Genomic DNA, 21736 nt, shown 5'->3' with positions numbered 1-21736 from the left:
GTGATATTCTTAATAACAGAATTAATCCTTCATAGATATACTATGTCAAAGATTGGAGCAGTCTGTATCATCCGCTTACATTAAGATAAGAAATTAAAATGATTGTAATTAATGGTTGCGGAGTTAGAATAATTTAAAACAGTGGAATTTGAGCCGATGATGCAACAATTCGTGAAGTAAAGACGGTTATTGTGTTAATGATAGGATATGCGGAATAGGATACGTCCCCCAATCGCAACTCACACCCTCGCCCAGTCATACAACGTTGTCAGATGCATATGAAGCACTGAAACAAGACCTTTCTTCGAATCACCAAAATAAAGAATTCTTCTGTATGATCTTAGGTTTTCCCGGCGTATCAGTTGCAGAAATGTTTCTCGGGTTTTCCACCGGTTGATGTCGTCCATGTCTCCCACGACATGGACGACATCAACCGGTGTAAAACCCGAGAAACTTTTCTGTAAAGAATTCTTCCCTTGGATCCTTCACGCTCATCGTCCCTTCTGGCTGCTTTCTTCACGGAACCCTTTTGTTTACATGTGACGTGGGCGTTTCCCTTTCTTACCTGGCAACCTTGCCCCCCACCCCGAACTAGACCATTCAATTGTCATCGGACAACTCTCATTGTCAGCGGCTGGACTGCAGAGCGGCACAGAGGGGGCACGTGCTCCGGGTGCCAGATTTCAGGGGGCGGCAAAATTTGAAAAGTATACATATTTAAAAAAGTTGCAAAATTTCTCTAATTAAATTATTTAATTATTATCAGTTTATAAATTATTAAACAATATTATTAATAAAACTTCCTAATGTCAATCATATAGTGAGTAAATTCATCTTCAGCATCTCCAAAAAATTGCTAACGGATTTATTACATTTAAGTGGTGGGGGAGGGAGGGAGCAGAAGGGTTGGGGGAGGGGCGGTGGCAAACTGATCTTTGCCCCCCTGACTAAACTCCTAGTTCCGGCCCTGTGTACATGTAACAATATATGTGTGTATATATGTACAAATAGACCATGAAAAACGTTTCTGGTGTTACTGATTTAAAGTATTTTTTCCAGACCTGACAAACTTGTTGACTCGACTCGAATATTAACGCAAATACGAAAAAATATGAATCAGCCGGGAAAAGCCCCAGCAAACGACAATCATTCAACCACAAAAATCCATGGTGTGCTGAAAGAGGAATCTGCCGCTTTATAGTTTTGATACACCCAAAACGAAGCCAGAATATGAATTTCAGAAATGATAAAATTGATTGTTTGAGGCGTAACTTGGTGAAAGCGATTCATAATTAAATTAAAAAGAAGAACTTTGTGCTTTCACATTAATATTTATTCACGACCATGGTTGCAACGTTAGACGTTTCAACGTTTCAACGTTAGACCTGATGATGACGTCTAACGTTGAAACCATGGTCGTGAGTAAATATTAATGTGAAAGCACAAAGTTCTTCTTTTTAATTTAATTCAGAAATGATTTTTTACATAAAAATTCAATGAAAATGAGGAATGGTCAGATATCGGATCCACCATCTTTTACAAAGACCATGTTTTAATATGTGCAAAAAAATATTACTTCTAGACAAATACGAGCGGACACATGGATAAATAATGTTGAAATCAATTTCTTCGCAAAAATGTTAATGCATCAAATTCACTAGCTTTTTTGCAGAACAATCTTTGGACGTTATGAGGACAAATTAGTTAAGTTGCTGGTCGTAATTCGTCTTTGTGTCTCATCTTCAATTCAAGGGTCCATGGTCGGTTAAATTTCAGTGGAACGATTCATACACACCCTTCAAACACTGCCAAACTATGGAAGGTTTGAAAAGGGATTAAAAAGTGATCTCACGGAAAGGATTCAGTGAGGCCTCCCTAATTGTTGAGGGATAATTTGGAGGTGGAAGTAGCCAGCCAAAAATTGCCCATTACTGTGATAACCCAAAGTTTTAGGCGATTCACATTCAATTTTAGAAATAATTTTGTAGAAATGATGGGAAGCCTTAAAACACCCCCAACAAAATCCACAAAGTGCAAGGAGCCCCAGGAAAAAGAATTGGTCCACCTACCTTGAGTGTGGGTCACTCCCCAGCTCTGCCTTAGTCAAAAAAACCAACATTGTACAGGGTTGAACACTGAAAGAGTGAATCACAAGTATCAAATAGAAATATTCAAAACAGAATTAATCGTACAGTAAGTTAGAAATAGGTATGTGGCTAAAGAATGCTTTGAGAAGCAATAATGTTACAATTATCACTCAATTTTTATGAAATATTCAGGCAAAAATTTGGTACAGAGACTTCTTAGTTCTACCCACCATACCTGTAAGTTCAGCAAGTTTTACTCAGCTCAACAATTCTGAATTCAGGCCTTTGGGACATTAGTCTGAAATATTAACTCATTACAAACCAGTAAACTGCAGGGAGATTTGAATTTTAGTGGCTTCATGACACGATACTCGAGGGCCAAAGAGGAATTTAACACGTCCTGTTTCAGGTGACCCACGTCTGACATGAACCCATCTTGATTTTTGAAGTTACAGCACACTTCATACAAGACTTTGAGACAAAAGAAAAGTTTCGATCCATTTAAGGAAATAATAGCCTTGGAAAGGATTCTGGCAAAGGAGAATCAACTGCAGGCACCAGAGGGTTGAAAAAATCCTAGAGGTGCTTTGCAGAGGATTCATTTGAGTTTGTAGTTGGATTATGGGAGTGTAGTACAGTAAGAAAACTAGGCAGATACTGGAGGATGAAGGCCTTTATGAGTAATACCTCACCCATACCGACACACACCAATGAGACAATTACATTAAAAGATAGGATTTCTCTGTGCATTGGGTGAAAAGGGCCACAATTTTTCATGCATAGAATTTATTCAATGAAGTTGTTTTCTTGGCCATCACCACTTTATGCCCTGCGCTAATTCTCACTCCCTATCCCATTTTCTTTTGCAACCATTTCGTACATACCAATAACTTTATGTCCTACAATAATCATTGAAATCTGTAGCGTAAATGAAGCTCCTTAGTGATAGGAGAAATAGTATGAGTAGTTGCTAGGAGCATGAGAGGAGGAAATAATCTTCCCTTACAGCAAAAATTATTGCTCTAATCATCCTGGGAAAGAAAAATATGAGCTGCCTCCCCCTTCTCCCTGCAGAAAGCTACCATTTTAAACACAAATGAATATGACAACTCAGCTGGTACTAAGATTACTCTAAGAAAGCCTCAATGTTGTGTGGCATTTTTAAGTGTTCCCCCCCCCCCAAAATTTCTGGTACCCCCCCCCAGAAATTTTTCTGAACTTCCTCCGAACTTATCCTCAGAACTTCTCCCGCAAAGGACTTTTCGCGCTAAGGTTTTCCGCGCAAAGGATTTTCGTGCAAAGGCCCTTCAACAAGGCTCGGAGACTCCTGTCTCGGAAACTCCTGTCTCCGGAAACTCCTGTCTCCGGAAAATCCTGCCTCCAGAAAACCCTGCCTCCAGAAACCCAGCCCTGCACCCAGCCTACCTGCAGTGCAAGACTTATATAGGACTACTGCGGAGGAATACTTACTCATAGGCAAGCAAGGGGAAATGGGTGCTAAGTCCCTAGTATGCAGTTTGGAGTGAGAAGTATTACCATAGTCCTATCACAACTCTCTCTCCCTCCAACACCTCACCCCACTATGTCTCTCCCCTCCTTGTGTTCCAATGAATATCCCTCTGATTCGACTGATGTCTCCAACCCAGAAGTTTGAGGGGAAAATTCTGGCTGGTATGCTGTTCCCCCCCTCCTACCCTGGATGGGATTACCTGATGCTTGGCAGAGCTGAGAGTCAACAGGGGCGATTTTTGGGGCAGATTCCCAGCTGTTTGATCATCGCCCTCTCTACCCCTCCCCTCCTTGGAATAATCCCTCCCCGACAGACTTCCTCGTCGTGGAATACCCAGGCCTCTTCTGCTCCGGATCTCATGGTGGATGGATGGCGTGCCTTGACATGGCCGATTTTAGAAAAGTTATACTGCTGGTATTTAGTTTGGTAATGTTTCCTATGGGATCATTAGTTATCATCGTTGTTTTCTGTAATAATTCTGATTTTGAATAGTCTACTTCAATTAGATATTGAATGAAAATAACTCGTAAATATTTTTGGCAATTTTTTTCTTGTGTGCTGATTTCTTGTTAGTGGAGTCTTTCCCTGAACCAGCTTGTGACCGACGGTTGGAGTTTCCCTATGTCTGGGCTTACGTGAGCAATCTGCAAGATTAACAACGTAACGCCACAGTTGCCATGAAAATCATGCATCATGGACATCAATGCACAATCACAAAGAGAAATACATTCAAGCCTTTTCTCATTATTTTTCTCTCAATTAAGGGGCTGGACCAGATATAGCAGAATATACCAAAACACTGACAACTCAAGATGCCAAGTGCTACACAAAGAGAAATACATTCAAGCCTTTTCTCATTATTTTTCTCTCAATTAAGGGGCTGGACCAGATATAGCAGAATATACCAAAACACTGACAACTCAAGATGCCAAGTGCTACACGGATCGACATGGCAACCATGTTGATGCTCCAGCAGTGAAGAGTTTTGCCTACCCACCGGATGGCCGACCCTGCATAATGACAATGATGGGCACACAGGTCAAGATTGATTATGTAAATACAGATGAGAAGGTAGGTAAATGTCACTCAAAGAACACTCACTTAATCCTTATAAGTGCCCACGGGCCGATCTATCAGCCCAGGGGGTATATGTGAAAGGTGCCATGGGCCAATCTGTCGGCAGGGATTTTTTTTTACCTCGTGCCTTTTATATTTGTGCTTCATGTGGCTTTTGTTACTATTTCTTTGTATCTGTCACGATTTTACATACTTGCAAGTACATACTGAGATCACATGAAAAAAAAAGCTACAAAAATGCATATTAGGCTTTATATCAATTTTAAGTGCTAATCTATAAATTCACAAAATAAAGCCTTGGGATTCTTCAGTATACCAGGCAAAATGGGCTGTCACTAAAAGGGTTAATACCATGCCAGTTTGCAACAGGCACGAAGCCAGGGGGAAGGAGTTCCTTGGAGGCTTCAGCCTTCCCCCTCCTCCTTTCTGAAATTTTTTTCCTTTGTGGCAACTACCAGCAGCACATCTGCTGAGGAGGGCACAAGCTCAGGGATGCCTTTCCTCTAACACTCCTTTTTTCGATGTACCTGGTGTGGTATGGTATTTGGAGGAGGCGACCGGCAGCTGAGGTCATTTGCGCCATGACGGAAGGGTTTAGAAGGAAGGGTGGAGAGAAACCCCACCCAGGCATTAGCCTGCTCTCAACGAAAGGCACCTAGGGGACCACGGCTAAATGTCCCATCCGACGGACGGAGTGTTCCGCTTGAAATATCCTCCACAGAACATTCCAGCAGGGATTGGAAATTCTCTACCACTGCTGAGATTTGAACCCAAGCCCACGGGGTGGGAAACCAACACTCCAGCCACCACACCAACCCGATCCCCTCGATGTACCTATGTACAGTCAGTTTAAAACTTAAAACCCCTCATATTGGAAAGTGGTGTTACAAAGGGGTGTAGGTTAAAACTCTCACATTTGCTTTGAACTTGACTCCATTCAAGGTCTATGCTTGACTCATTCCGAAGTTCCTTCACCCCAGCCACATTTCATAATGTTTTCTATTAACCAATAATAACCAGCTATGCATTTTACTTTAAGCATTATTATGCAAACAAAATATACTGCCGATTTAATGGCATGCATGGTTTTCTAATGCTAGTAAATTGGCAAAAAAATATCAGTATATACAACACATCAGTATGGACAGCAAATTCCTATCCACGTGTCTGGTTTGAAATACTAATAAAAATAAATAATTCTGGTTTTTCTGTTCTTCTTTGAATTGAAGGGTATCTAAAGGATGAAATGTAAGAGAACAAAGGTCCTTTTTAGATACCAGCCACAGTTGTAATGGTATGAATAGATTTTTTGGGTATTCTTTGGTAAACATTTATATTTATGAGATCATGGAGTCTGAGTTGGTAAAAACTTTCTCACCTTGTCACAGTCAGGAGGGTTTTAACATTTCTGGACCCTGGGCAATAGCATTGATGGCAAAGTATTGGGACCATCGTGACTATGATGCAGTGCACGAATGAAAACAGGAAAATGCTTCAGGGAGAGCTTGGGTGATGTGCACGTTGCCTGCACTGATATTGTTGTCTATTTGAACGCATCGGAAAACCATTAAATCAGCTATTTATTTCGTTTGAATAATACTGAAAGCTTAATCCATCATTTGCTATTGGCTGACATAGTGAAATGCACCTATATAAAAAAATGGAGCATCAGAGTATAGATGCCCCTGGTCTAATGGTCTTTTCAGCAGATAAATAGCAGGTAGTCACCACAAGGAAAATCATTTCATGGGGCTCAAGCCCTCCTCCCCAATCCAGCTATAAGTCTGACACAATGACAAACGTAAAAGTTTTAGTGAATATAACTGCCGTAAGCAAAAGTTCCCACAAATTGGAGATAGATGTTGGATTTTTGGGAGGATGCTTGACACTTGCCTTGGCACAATGACCTTTCTTGGTTCATGGTACCAATCCCATGTTTAGCATGCTTGCCACATATAGACTTACATTGTTCCAGCTAAAAGTTAATGACATGTCTTCCAAATTGTATTTTCTAGGATATGACAACATTCATCAACATTCCAACAAATGCAGTCATATCTGGGTCATGTAAGAGCCCGCAGTGGATATCCCTCTCATGGAATGGACAAGGTGGACTCTCAAGGGCATTGACGATCAAAGCCAATCCAAATGTAACTACATTGCAGGAGGATGACGTTCAGAAATACTCAGTTGAACAAGTCTCACTGAGAGTAGAAATTGATAATGAGACTTTCCCAGGAATGCATCATAACGGTAGGTGAAACACCAGAGCTATGAGTGCAAGATTACCAATGCCACTTGGCATTAAAATGTTGTGCATGGCTCAGTCAATCACAATCAGAAAGCTAGTGAAAAATTACTTTTTCTGCCATTAAAGAAATTTTAAATATACATACACAATACAGTAAAACCTCCGTACAACGAATTTGAGGGGACCGGGAAAATCATGACTTCGCTGTAGAGGGTTTCGTTGTATAGGGGTAACGAGCGGGTTGCGTCTTCGCAGGGGCACAAAGTGTTCCGTGTGCTTTACGATGCAAGTCGAGTAAATTTATCAATCTTGCTTCATTCGCCATTAAAACCTTCCCTAGAGTGATGATAAACAATTTTTTTTAAATTAATGTCAAAGGATCACGTCTTAAAGAGTGATCCATAATTTTCCTGAGTATCTAGTCGGCATTATTCTTTGAGTGTAATAATTGAAGTCGATATCAAATGGCAGTTTTATGCAGCAAATTTGCCTGAAAGAGCAATATTGCCCAAAGACTTACGAAATAAAGTGCATTGTTGGCATCCTATTGAAATTCCGGTAAATATCTATGTTCGTGACCGGTATGTACTAATATCTATAAACGACGATGGAAGTTAGGTGGGGCGTGTTAGTTACCACGAGTAAAATCGTGGAAGTCGGCAATCGAAGTAACAGTGGCAATCTCAGATGATAATGCATTCAGTATGACCGATACTCCTCTCAGGTATAACTTAATAGAAGCTGGACACGATCAGTATTCCGCTGGTACACCCATTCCTCGGTGCCAAAACGCAGTACTATCCTCGAGTAAGCCAGGATAATATTTGAATCCACGCTTTGTCGCCTTTCATCCAGTGTTTAGGAGAGACTAAAAATCTCCATACGGTTTCAACTTTAGCCCGAGAACCAAGTCCGAGACTTATACGCCCGAGTTACCTAAGGAGGGGGTGGTAAAAAGGTAGGGAAATGGAGGGGGTCGTCGCGACAAAGGAGCCCGCCGACGCCCTCGGGAGAGGATAGAATGGGAAGGTAAGGAAGGAAATCCCGGAACCGTCTTCAGTCATACGCTCAGCGAAACCAAGCTTACGCAATTACTTTACCCACTGATAGACAAAAAACAACAACTAAGTATTCCCCGAGTATAAGGACAGTTGGAATCGCTGGGAATTCATCCAGTTCACCTCTTCATACTTATTGTTAGTCAATTTTAAGCGAGGTTTGTGGTTTTTCAGTCCTTTACCGAACGTATCTCTCGTATGTGCCATTTGCAGGCCATAACTATTAAACTGGGATAATTAGTCACTAAAGCACTATCTAACCAATTCAATACGACTTACGTTAGCAATCAGTTACGTTACGTTAGCAGAGAATAAAAACACGTGAAAGAACCTGATCCCACTCCTTTTCGCGTCTTTTATGACACTTGAAGGACTTCTGCCCAAACCAGGCGAAAATCGATAATCTGAAAACTCTAGTTGCACTGGTAATATTTCATGCTAACAATTTGGAATGGAGATGTTTCCAGTTGGACACAGCAAGAAGTCTAACCCCACGCACGCACTGAAATGAGGAGGAAAGGAGTGGATTTACAACTAACCACTCCCAAACATTTCATACCAAAATGTCTATTATTCAATAACATTTCCCCTCTGAAAGGAAGAAGAACTACGCACTTAGGCGACTTTCTCTACAATGCTGCTGTTATCTCCCCTCCCCTTCCACGTTTCTTCGGGGAGCCATCCCTCTCCTCAGTGATTCCCCTTCCCCTAACCAAAATCTCATGCGTCTCCGACAGTGCGTGACCCTGTGGTCTGCCGCTCTTCAAGTAACCCAACTTATTTGACACACACCCAGAAGGAGGACAAAATTCATGTATTAGTAATCTGCCTTTCGATTTATCTCTCCTTCACTTACCTCCTCACAAATATAAATACAACATCGTCTACTGTCCTCGCTGTATATACAGACAGCTCTCTTGAGACTTACCTCAGCCGAAACATTCCCTATTCTTTTCAAATGAGTACATTTTAGGAAGTTTAAACAAATTTCGAAAAAAATGGGTTTAAATAATATTTTTAATAAATAAGAGACGGTATCTGTTTTTAAGTTTTTTAATCCAAAATTATTCTATTTAAAATAGTTTTGCAAAGTTGTCTGCCTCATCCTTTTTCTCATTTCTTTACTGGCTGCTTGCTCAACCTGCCGCAGAATTTTCAAATTTTCTATTCCATCTTCTGAAGTAATAAAAACTCGCTCCAAAACATCTACTGCGTCCACCACTTCCTTCCAACTGGGGCGCACTACGCAATTGCTGGACTCTTCTCTCTCTTCATCGCTCACATCCTGCGTCTCTGTGATTATTTCAGGATCCTCATTCTTGCCAAAAACAGCGAGATCATCATCAATGTTTGCAAAGTCTTCGAAAGATACCCCTTCAATGTTTAGCAATTGTGCGACTTCGCCCCATTCCTCCCTCTCCTCCGGCTGTGGGTCGTCTTGGACGTCCATCTCTCCGGGAAAGCCTGCCCTCCTGAAGCAATTCGTGATTGCGCTCTTCTCTACTCCATCCCATGCAACACAGAGACGCTGAATGGCTTGCAGGATGTTCCACTTCAGTGACTTGATGTCTTCCGTGTTTCCTATTCTAGGTAGAAGATATTCAACCAGCTGCCTTCTATATGCCCTCTTCACGAGGGAAATAATCCCCTGATCGAGTGGTTGCACTTTGCTCGTGCAATTAGGGGGAAAATGTACGACTTTCACGTTTCTCAGTTTCATATCTGATGTTTTGTGAGCGGTGCAGCCGTCAAGGAAAAGAAGAATTTTTCTATTTTTACCCCCCATGACTGCGTCAAGTGATGCGAGCCACTCTCTAAATAAAATTGCCGTCATCCACACACTTTTGTTATTCCCATAACGGCATGGCAATTTTTAACATGCTTGAAGCACCTCGGACTAGCAAATTTACCAATCACGAAAGGCTTCAACTTTTCTGACCCGTCACTATTAGTGCAGAAAAGAACGGTCAATCTTTCTTTACTTCGTTTGCCCCCATGGCAAATTTCTCCCTTGGTAGCTAACGTGGAGTCCGGAAGGAGATTATAGAAGAAGCCAGACTCATCGGCGTTAAAAATGTCTTTGGGGTCATACCCAGCCAACAAGGAAGGCAAATTTTTCTTCCACTCCTCCACCACGGCCACGTCGACTGCTGCTTCCTCCCCACATACCCTGAGAGTCGTCAAATTCCACCGACGCTTAAATCTTGAGAGCCATCCATTAGAGGCGTGGAAATCATCTATCCCTAATTTTAGGGCTATTGTTTTCGCCCGGTCCTGTAGGATGGACCCAGATAACGGGATATTGGCACTTCTCACTTCCGTAAACCACTCAAATACTTTCCTGTCTAATTCGTCATTTTTGCATGACCGAGACCTCTTCCTTTCCGGACCAAATTTCTCAATACCATTTCCCATCTTGTGCCTGTTGGCAATAATTGTGGAAAGTGTGGATGCCGGAATGTTAAATCTCTCCGCAATTGCCGTTTTTTTCTCTCCAGTGTCGACCGATTCCAAAATTTGCAACTTCGTTTCAATGGAGAGTTGTCGGCGTTTTTTGGTGGTATTGGCCATTTTACTGTAAAGGAATAATTATAATAATAAGGAAGGAATAAAAATAACCGAAAAATACTCAATTTGTAGAAAAATTAAGAAAGAATAATCTCAAAATATTTTCCAGTTCGTACCGTAGAAGCAAGTCCTGTTGTCACAATCAACTCGTGCAGCCGTTTCCACAGGTAATGACTAAAGCAGACTAGGACAGACTATTCCTATATTTTCTCAGCTCCTAATAATCAGTAAAGCGAACAGGGAATGAGTTCCAGACTTCAATTGTCCTCGCACACAGGAAAGATATTCGAGTCTGAAGAGTCGCATCTTTGTTACTACTGAATCCATTGCGATGAAGATAAAATAAGTTGAAGACTAGCCAAATTTTTTATATCATCAGTGATTCCTCGATAGATAAAAAATATTTGGTTTTGAGCAAAACGTAAAAGATGTCAAGTAACGTAAAAGATAAATTCTTTTACGTTACTTGACATTGCTTAGCGATGCCATCAGGTATGTACCATGCATGAAAATTTGGTTGGTCGGAGTTAGTGACTGGTCAAGTGGGGAACGGGTGCGCTGGAGGGACGTGGCGGGTTGGAAGGGGGGACGGGAAGAGGAAAGGTATGATGTGATAGGCAAGGCACCTCAGGCCATTCGTCATACCATGTCACTAGGAGAAAGGGTAGGGTAAAGGTACGGAGAGGTTTATTGCCAAAGGTGATGGGAATTTACGGAAGGGAATAGGATAAAGCGCTAGAACGTAATAATTAGCCGTGAAAGTGGAGCTGCAGTTTTTGAGTACCAATATTTTGTTATCAAAAACGTAGTTAAAATGCTATATCTTGAAGGATTACTGATAATTTTATTCAAAATTGTGAAATAAATTGCCTTTAATTATTATACAATTGCAACAGATGAATTACTTTACGAGATGCAATACTTCAAAACATCAGTGATTTTAAAGGGCAAAATAATTTCATGACGTAATAGAAAAATTGGTAGAGAATCATCAAATAAAATGCTTTCAGTCTTACCTGTCTTCCGCAACGTATTCGCCCAATCCGTGTCACAAGTATTAAATTTCTTGGCGATCGGCGTGGAATCCAAATCAGCTTCGAAATTCTTCCAGTTGGACCAGATCCCCGTCGAATTATGGGCGTTCCATAAACACAATGAAGATGGTATCCTCACGCAATCGAGCAAATATATGTACGATCTCGAGCAAACGCACCACTTGCAGGTTAACAGACTACATCCATCAAGGAAAAGACGGTTATATATATATATATATTTGGTGGAGGGGATTCTCCAGATTTTCCTCTGGGATGGGGACAGAGTAGACAAAAATTTGCGCTCATTGGTTGAACACCAACCAATGAAGTTTTGAATACTTCGCCATAGTAAAAATACATTGTCAACTCCGACGGTTCCCACCATAAGAAAAAGTAGGTACAAATAAAGCCAATGCTTCGCTCCCCGTTAGCTGAGAAGAGCGATAGAGGAGTGGATGAGTAATCAGTAGTTATCTTAGTTGACTATGGCCTTCACCGAGCAAGATCACATTACGTAGAAATCTTCTCAGGTTACCTTTCTGTACTGGGTTACAGCTGGCCGGCTGCCACTGTTACGCCCCCGCCCCTCTCGGTCCATTAGTCATCCAACCCGCTCTCACCCTCCAGCTACCTGGGGGGGAGGGGGAGAAAAAGGCAACTCCCCTCCCAACTTCGCTCGCAACAACTCCGAAGAGACATTTGATACGTAGAAAAAGGCAACTCCCCTCCCAACTTCGCTCGCAACAACTCCGAAGAGACATTTGATACGTACTTTCGGAACAGGGGTCGCAGAGTGAGTTGATACGAGACAAGCAGATGGTGGCGAGCCAGTTCTACATAGTATGACTTATCGGGGCCGTGTTACACTCTCACGCGTTTAGAAAATATGCATGTGAATCCAAGGGCTCGTTTGAGCTTGCGCCTTTTCCGATGTTGCCGTCGATACTATCTTCATTGCCTTAGCAGGCACGTCAACGGCACCCTCCGCTGTAGTTCTACTTCCTGCTTATTACGTAAATATCTAAGGAAAAATTATAAAATGTAAAATACTGCGTTTATTCTCAATAATTCGTTCTAGAGGGGCACTTTTCCTGTTTTGGGCCCAAGTGTGGACTTCGTTGTACGGAGTTTTCGTAGTTAGAGAGGTTCGTTACGCGAGGTTTTTTTGCGTGCATTAACCATTGGAAGGAACCGGGACCGGGCCATTAACTTCGAAATAGAGGGGTTTTCTTAAAATTTCGTTGTATAGGGGTTCGTTGTATAGAGGTTTCACTGTATATATACCAGTAGTGGTTCCACAAAGTCCTTAAAGTAGATGATTCTCTTTACATCTTATATTCATTCATCATAAATTTCTCATGCTCGTATATGCCTACCTTTTTTTGTGTACTAATCTTTTGAAATTAGCCTTGTCGCCCTTATGATGCCAATGATGAACATCATATAAAAGTATAACTTCTTCAAAACTGACTAAAAGTACAAAAAGACCAAAAACTATGTGATTGATTGGTTGAAAAGAAAAAAGCATCCTGTACAATAGATGTCAACACCTACTGGTAAAGGAGCTAAACAAAAAAACTTGAATGCCCATTTTCACCTCAATTTTCCGAATTATAGAAGCTAGTGTTCGGACAATTATTGCAACAAACCCATGAAGAGATTTGGTTTATAGTACATATATGGAGAAGAAAATTATAATTATGTGTTACATATTATAATCAAGGCAGCAGCCTGGGGTAGGGGTAGAATGTTCAAAACCCCCTCAGAATTTTTGGAAAAAGAGATTTGTAAAAATTATCAAGCATACTTGTTTATGACTAATATTCTGGGAGAATCCTTGAACAACTTGAATATTCTAACACCTTTCCTTTCAAAGCAATACCTTCACAGTCAAGTAAAAAGTCAAGGGTAAACATAGGAAGCAAGGCCGTAGCCAGGGGGGGGGGATAAAGGGGGATTGATCCCCCCCCCAAAATGAAAAAAATTAAATGGATACTTTATGCTTGCTTGGTGCTCACACGACGATATTATATAGTGGCGCAGGGACATCTAGTAGTCCAATGCTGCTTAAGTCAATAATTATCTAAGCGAATTTGTAGGTGCAGTGTGTGTGTAGTTATAGTGCAGTGTGTGAAATAATAGTACATAGGTGAGTGACTTATGAGCCTCCTGAGGGACCGCAGAATTGACATCGACTCCGAGGAGTTAATTCGTTTGTTCGCTGCAAAGGAAGATAGAAGGCTAAATTCAATTTTGCTATAATATTTTTATATTTTCCTTTAAGGGTTTATAATAAATGTGTATATTTAACCGTATATGCTATTTTATTTATCTTATAAAAATAATTTTATGTTTGCCTACTATTCCATAAACCCCCCCAAAAATATTTTCTGGCTACGGCCTTGATAGGAAGATTTAAAGCCATCTATATAGTTTTTTTTTTTAAACTAACTGGATTGGCCCAGGGTTATGGAAAACAATGTGGTGCCTGCAGTTGAATCCATTTATATAAAACTGTTGGAATATTTTTTTATTCTAGTTTATATTATATTCTATGTAAAAATATTTTTTTTATTCATTTCAAACCAAAAGTTGATCAAGTGATAGTGCTGTGTCTGATATGTTTACGCAGTCTTGTTTTGATGTCACCTATCATGAAATTATTTCACAGCCAATTCATCCATTAAATCACATGCATTAACCATATAAACCAACAAATAATTTGCTGTATACAATTTGGACTGTCTGCCCCACTCAAGCACTCAACAAGTTTGCTTCAGTGGTGGCTGAATGCCGAGGCTGCAAGTTATATATTTGGCCCAGATGCTTTTTTCTTCGCACGGGCTTTAGATGCATTCAAAAACAAGAGCAATCTCATTTTCAAGGGTGAAGCATGTTTTTTTTTAATGCAATTCACACAGTCTTAAGTGCACCATTATCAAATTAATCCCCTTGAAAGAATTTTCTGGCCACATTCTTGATCCTGATATTGGGGAAAGAGTTGGACACAGTACGCTTTTTCAGTAGTGTTCCACATCCCTTAGTTCACTAATTCTCATCTTTCTTAATCCATTCACAGTTCAAACTATTACTGCATCATTAGATAACCAGCAACTTTTCGAGACACCATTCAACAAATCTTTCAACTGCAAGGAGATAATTTTGAACCTGCATACAAATGATCCAGTTGGTCCAATTGCTATAACCTTTGAGGACATACAGTTCCAAGCATACACAGATAAATCCACATTCAGCGAAGGTAAGCAAACAAAAGATATAATTTGGGACAGATTAAGCTGCAATGAGAGGGAGCAACTATTCTCCCCATTCTTCCTCACTCAGTACCCAGTGATTCAACCCAAAGGTTGGTTGAAATAGGGAAGAGTAGAGCTCACCCTAAACCAAGATAGGTATGTGATATATCACAATCAGGGAGGAGGGGCCAGTTCCTTTCACTGGGCCACCTCACACTCTGATTAAATGAGTGTCAAGAGGCTTCACCCAGGACTCTTCAATTAGTATGTAACACTAGTGTTTTTATAGTGTTTTTAACTATGTAACAAACGAATTTTGGAGGGGGCTTAGGCCCCCTCAGGCCCCATGGAGTCGGCGCCACTGAATCTTAGTATCCAAATACGAACTGGCCACTACTGTGTCATATGTTAATTCACGAGTTTAGGAAATTTGGGCGTGTATGATACAGTTTTATCGCTGCATATGAATTTGCCTGCGTACTGTTCAAAAACCTTCGTACTAATGGGACACTAGCTGGACGTCCGCTGGACATCCGAGATAGGACAGTGTACCGGACGGATGGCCAGGACAGCCGGCGGTTGTCCTCTGGCTGTCCTGAAAATCCGCGGACACTGAGAGGACGCGCAGCGGACGTCCTTTGGCAACGATGTGCTGTGTGGGTATCCATTGGGGCACCATGCTTCCCCCAGAAAACCTCAGCAAACAGAAATATGTAATGCAACCATATATGTAGTTAAATTCCAATGCAAGTTTTCATTTACCCTAAATGCTCAACAAATAGTATACATATTTTCTTTTTCGCAAAATTATCTTAGTCATTTGATGCATGTTATACATAAGGTGAACGAGTGTGTTATGCATAAGAATTACGAGACAGGTACATACTTTATAAAACATATACTTAAGCAATCAGTGAAATTATTGTACACATTCCTTGTTATATTGAAAGGTTACAAGAATATGAATTTCAGCAGCCTAGGTTCTGCGGGAGTCATGCACGCAATTCATGAGTGCAAGTTATATGTGCTTGCAATTTTAAAGACATATAGGTAACAGTCAAAGGTTGACCTGTGCATTATACACAAGTTTGGATTACACAGGGGTACCCAATAATCATGTAGTATTTACGCATTCCTTGCATGAATTGCTTATCACATATTGTGTCAAGGAAAGCCTCCACAAGCCCCATTTTGTTAAGAGCAGGAATAAAAAAATAATGAATTGCACCCCAAAACAGCAACTTTAATCTGTCTCTGGATTTCATTTTAAAACGAGTGATGGCAAAGATATAGAACTGGAAATACATGTACTGGAGTTATCAGAGAATAGGTGCGTGGTTGTAGCTTGCTTGAGACTTCGTTACCATTCAAAAGATCGACTACTATTTAAGCATATACCTAGACATCCTATGTAGCTGTTCATTAATCACAAAGGTGGAAATAATGCTTAAAATAAGTTTGAAGATAATTCAATTGAAAAATTTTCCAACGGAGGTACCCCTAGAAGGATGGTAGCTGTGGTCCCATGCCCCTAGTTAACAATCTATCCATTGAAACGGTTGGTTTAAATCAATGGCTGACGAGTTCACTGCAAGGAAGCCACGTACATGGTTATTATGAAAAATAAATTTTGCTATGCCTCATACTTTATTAGAGCACACAATTGATGCACATGAGTATTCACTTGATGATGACCTGATATAGCTGAAACAGGCATTGTACTCCAATTAAGTGTGAAACACACATATATGTATACATAATATTTCCTCGTCCTTCCATCAATCTCTAGGTATCATGGCAATAGCCAATTCAAAGTTTGGATGTATGGTTTCAATTTAAATGACAGTGATGAAATGATAAATGCCCTATTGTCCATATCCATGTTCAAAAGTATATTTACACATATTAAAATTTTACAGGAGTCAACTGCAAATCGACGGAGAGCACTGATTATGTGGCAATTGGTATTGGAGTCTTCCTGGCTGCAACTATTATATCAGCATTGGCCAGTTATGTATTCTGCCAGTGGTGGAGGAAAAAGGATCGAGGGGTGTGATATAGGAAAATATGGTGACACAAAGACTATTTACAGAAAGAGATTAAGTGGAAACACAGCACTCAAAGCATCGGCACAAAAATAAAGACGAAGTACAAAAACTAACGCCGAAGAGAAATAATTAAACTTTATACAGACATAGGGATTAAATCATAAAAAACGTACTTCAATTTTACTATGTACTTTGTACGTGGTTTCCCGGAGTACCACACAATCTCTATTCAAAGTTGGAAGCTGTTTTTAAACTTCTCCCAAAATTGGGTCTCAAAGATTTTCCCTCACTTATGAAATGGGTCAGAAAATCTATTTTCCCATCTTCCTTTCAAATGCATAAATTAAACATGATTTCAAGCCAGAGAGACCAACTGGAATTTGTATCTGAAATATATATATATTAAATTCATAATTCTATTCTTTTCGATTTAAAAAAGAAATCAATTTTGGAAGCACTGTTACTTGCACACTATATTTATCAAAAATGTTACAAAATAAATGTGATTATTACTACTACCTAAGTGAACATATGTACGATATAGGTGAGGCCCATAAATAATATATAATTACATTATTCGGCAACCATAAATATGAATATTGAAATTTCAGCTCCTCATAGTTGGAAAATCATTCCCTATAGCTTTTATCCTTTCAAACTTTACACTTGCAGTGTGTGCAGTGATTAATTAGCAAAGGTGCATGAAATTTATTTGTACAATTGGCCTTTATAGGAGAGTGAGGGAAGAAAGCTATCCACAGCTATCCAAACCCAAAGGATTCACTAACATTCATATCTATAGTTTTCAGCGTACACTTTGAAAAATCTTTTCCATTGAGTTCTACGAGCAATTAAGATGAATCGCGGGAAATTTCAAAAAGTATGCTACTAGCAATTCTCAAGTTCCTGTTAAAGCACTGAACAAAATTCGAGACATTGGGGCTTTCCACCGGTCAAAAGGAAGGAAGAAAGTCTGGAAACCTAAACAGCTAATAAAATACTGCTAAAATCACATATAAATTGGATAAATATGTATTTATGCTCCAATAATTTAGAGATGTACAAAATTTCAACTGAATTCAATGATAAACCTTCCTCCCTAAACCAGTCCAGTTCCAATGGCCTTTTAGCATGGGATATTTTCATGTTTAATGATGCAAGGGAAGAAGGTATAAGGAACATACAAAAAGTAGTTAAGTTTTCTCTCCTTCATGATTCATTTCAATCAATTCTTAAGATGGAGCACATGGTAAATGCAATATCCTCTTCCAATCAATCATACTCTATAATATTTTACGATGGTTACACGTAACATCTTGCAGTAAGACTTGCAATCTCTACACTACTTACCTACAATTAATGCCACTTACACCATTACTGTGTCTCTGACAATCAAGGTCTGGCATTATTTGGAAAACTATATAAAAGACCATCGATAGGGACATGAGTTTAGAACAACAAAGATAAGGAGTGGGGGAGTATGTAACAAAGGAGAAGTAAGAGGGAACAGCAATTAGAATAGATGCTCAGATGGAAAGTGGAACGTAAGATACTTAATGTATTGTCTGATTAAAAGGTATTTTTTGAATAGATATTCCAATAAAATTTGCAATAAGTAGCAATTTGCCGTGCCTCCAAGCTCATGGAGTACATACACGCATGATTCTGTGAACCCTGAAGTGGTGTCTCATCAAAGTTAAATGGAAACAATATCACAGGAGTCTTAATCTTAGTCAGGAGTCTTAAAGGAGTCTCACAATATCAATATCTTGATCAAGGAGTGGAAATCAAGATTTCTGTTAAAATTAAAAATATACCACTGGAAAGTTTTCCTAAACTTCAATAAGTTTTCATAAAATATTGTCTCTCTTGATCCAAGACAACCAATGGTACAAGATGTTCCTTTAGGGCCAAGAGGATGTCACCCCAAGAAGGCTGGAATAAGCAAACTGAAGGTGAAGATCATGCTTTTGTCGTGCTAGATACCACGAAGGGATGGTGCAACAAGAATATACCCCTCCTGGAGAGACTGTAAACAGCCAGTTTCTCAAGTTAAGCCCGTATGACACTTGCCAATTTATTGGCCAATCCATTGGATATTGGATTGTGTACCCACTGACACACGCCAATTTCTAGCCCAATCTCAGTTTCACAATATTGGGCACAATTTCTTGGCCAATCTACAATTTAGAACAGGTTCTATGGGTTCTATTTTCTCGAGGCCAATCTCCAATCAGAACTCAGTCTTGTCGACTCCTAGTGGCCAAAACTAGAAGCTCTTTGCAAAACATTTCACCTCGGAATTTTAATATCATATATAAAAACTTTACAAGCATAGCAACCCATGAAATAGCTCAAATAATACTTTAGTAAGTATTTGTACTTTAAAAATGTATTAAAAAAGTACTTTGAGAGAATATAAATTCACAAACATCAACTGTCTAAAGTGGGTAATTCGGAAATAACATTTCGGATATTTAATGAATAAAAACGTCGTGTTTCTCCTCGATAGCGTCTATATTTTGTTTATTTTACAATTATTAAACTATTTTTCATGATTTGAGCGCTAAAGTTTCGGGTGAAAGTCCCAATTGATGACACAATCTGTTTATTCGATGAACATATTCCAGCCAAAACGAGCCGCTACGTTATCTTGGCTCACCTATGAGATCACCATATTGCCTATCTCTCATCATTCAAGGAACTCACCCGAATGAAATTTCGAGCAATTCGAGAATATCTTTGCAGCCCCTCGAAATAGTTATTAAATTTACAATTATTAAGGCACCTCCCATTCTGTAGCTCATTGGCAATTAACCTGCGTCTTGAGATGCTCTTTTGTCATTTTGTGTTATGTGGCGTTCTCTAGTGGGGTATTAGAACACTGTAAAGGCCAATATTGGTGTAAATATTGGTACGTGTCATACGATGCGTAAAGCCCAATATTTTTACCAATATTGGGCCAATTTATTGGCCAATATATTGGCCAATAAATTGGCAAGTGTCATACGGGCTTTAGTGCTCATGATATTGACCAACATCCAAACGAAGATCAGAAATTTGTAGAAACCCTACCATGACCCACTACCCTTGCTTAAATTGAGGGTTGAATGATGTTAATTTCGACAACTTCAAGTCCACCAACACCAGTCCAAATGATGGGGAGATTTAGAGACAGACTGAAATTGCTTCGAGTGAATTGTATCGATCTTTTTAAATAATCACCCAAAGAGCAAGGCAAGTAACACATAGCAAGCAAAATATTTTAACAGTAGATAACCACTAAGGGTGCGATTCATAGACGACACTGAAATTGCTCACTTTACAAAGTCTCTCTTTACGGTAAAGTGACACTTTAGCTAAATTTCGTTTCAGAGTCGTCCCAAGGATCTCACTTTATAAAGTGGAACTTTAGCTCCTAAAGTCTCGATCATGCATTGAAATTTTTGAGTGTTGGCAATGAACGCTGCGAAAAAGTGAAGAAAAAGATGACGCACGATATTAAATGCGTACTTGTTTACATGTTTCTGGCGACTGGGTGGACTGGGTTTTCGTGTTGTATTTTGCTAAGATTTATTTAGCCGTATTTTCTCGTTTTCTCATATTATGTGCAAATGTAAATGAATACTGCGTCATTGAAAGCTTTTCCCCACTAGCTTTTTTGTACGTTAATGATTGAGTTGGCTGAATAAAAGCTCACTTTTAATTAGCTTCGTGTATTGGTAATGCCCTTCGATGTTCCCAGCGAAGTAAATATTCAAATGCTGATATTTTCACGTCATTTTATGATCATTTTCTATGATTAACTGCATACGGTTGTTTGGACTACATGTTAGTCGAAGTTTGATGGTGTACGTTCATTGAAGGTGGGTGAAATAGTGAAATTCTCTCGCGTTAACTTGAAACTACCAATTAATTTGAAGATTTACCGATCAGTGGTTGTCTCAGTTGGACGCATATTTTGAATGAGGTATGGGTGTTTGTTGAATTCTTTTGTGCTTACCAATATTTTAATTCTTGGAATGTTGACCTAAGGGGTTATATTTTCTAGAGAAATGGACGAGAATGTACAGTCAAGAATATCTATAACATCAAAACCAATGAATGAATGGCCACGCAATGAAACATGTGGAATGTGAGAATGGACTTATATCAATAAATATCTCTTTGTCTACTTTAAAAGATGCCTCGACATATGTGAATACCTAACCCGAGTATCAATTCACGAATTTTGCAGTAGAAAATGTCAGTGAAGTCTGTGATGCTGTGTAAATAACATTTCATAACAATCCTACATCCTCGAGGAAACATTGCTTTGCTGCTGATAATATGGCTATGAAGCAAAGTACGTTTTACTTTTTATTGCTGCCTTTCATGACGAGATCTTATATCATCATTGTAAACATGCAAATGCATAGTCGAAAAACGAAACAGAAACTCGACTCTAGTTTCACAATCACAGAAACATGTTAAGCGTGATATGGAGGCATATGGAAAGAGTACATTAAGCAAATATTGAATGAAAACGCTTAAAATGCAATACAAGGTGTAGAAACTAGTATTTGGCTGGCCAAACGATATGAAAATCAAGTCTTTGTTTACGAAGGCTATTGACGCCAATGTATAAACAGAATTTTGCTATCATATTCAAGTATCTTTAAGGAAAATTCTAGAATATGAACGTATAAATAACCTAAGAACTTTACAATTAACTTGTATATAAAATCAACATAAATTATGCCAACCTGTTCAACCACTTACTGTGTTGTAATTATCACACGACCGATAGAGTTAAACTTCAAAATATAAGAATTGGGTCATCTCCATCAATACCGACTCGATATATATT

At 39.4% G+C, this 21736-nt stretch overlaps 1 protein-coding gene across 1 annotated transcript; it reads left to right on the top strand.

Moving 5' to 3' along the window:
* The first annotated feature begins 4361 nt into the window (after positions 1-4361).
* LOC124168111 lies at positions 4362-17333 on the top strand. Its single transcript, XM_046546225.1, has 5 exons — positions 4362-4403; positions 4517-4668; positions 6690-6927; positions 14665-14844; positions 16759-17333. The coding sequence occupies exons 2-5, from the start codon at positions 4615-4617 to the stop codon at positions 16893-16895; spliced, it is 609 nt and encodes a 202-aa protein (XP_046402181.1). The 5' UTR covers positions 4362-4403; positions 4517-4614; the 3' UTR covers positions 16896-17333.
* The last annotated feature ends 4403 nt before the right edge of the window (positions 17334-21736 follow it).

Source organism: Ischnura elegans, chromosome 11, assembly GCF_921293095.1.
Source record: "Ischnura elegans chromosome 11, ioIscEleg1.1, whole genome shotgun sequence".
In the NCBI taxonomy this organism is placed as follows: domain Eukaryota; kingdom Metazoa; phylum Arthropoda; class Insecta; order Odonata; family Coenagrionidae; genus Ischnura; species Ischnura elegans.
Note: the sequence above shows the minus strand (reverse complement) of the source record. Positions and strands in the feature narration are given on the sequence as shown.

Coding starts and splice junctions, on each gene's coding strand:
- LOC124168111 (XM_046546225.1), top strand. CDS start 4,615: ATGACAATGATGGGCACACAGGTCAAGATTGATTATGTAAATACAGAT. Junction 4,669..6,689: donor ATGTAAATACAGATGAGAAG/GTAGGTAAATGT, acceptor TGTATTTTCTAG/GATATGACAACATTCATCAA. Junction 14,845..16,758: donor TAAATCCACATTCAGCGAAG/GTAAGCAAACAA, acceptor AAAATTTTACAG/GAGTCAACTGCAAATCGACG.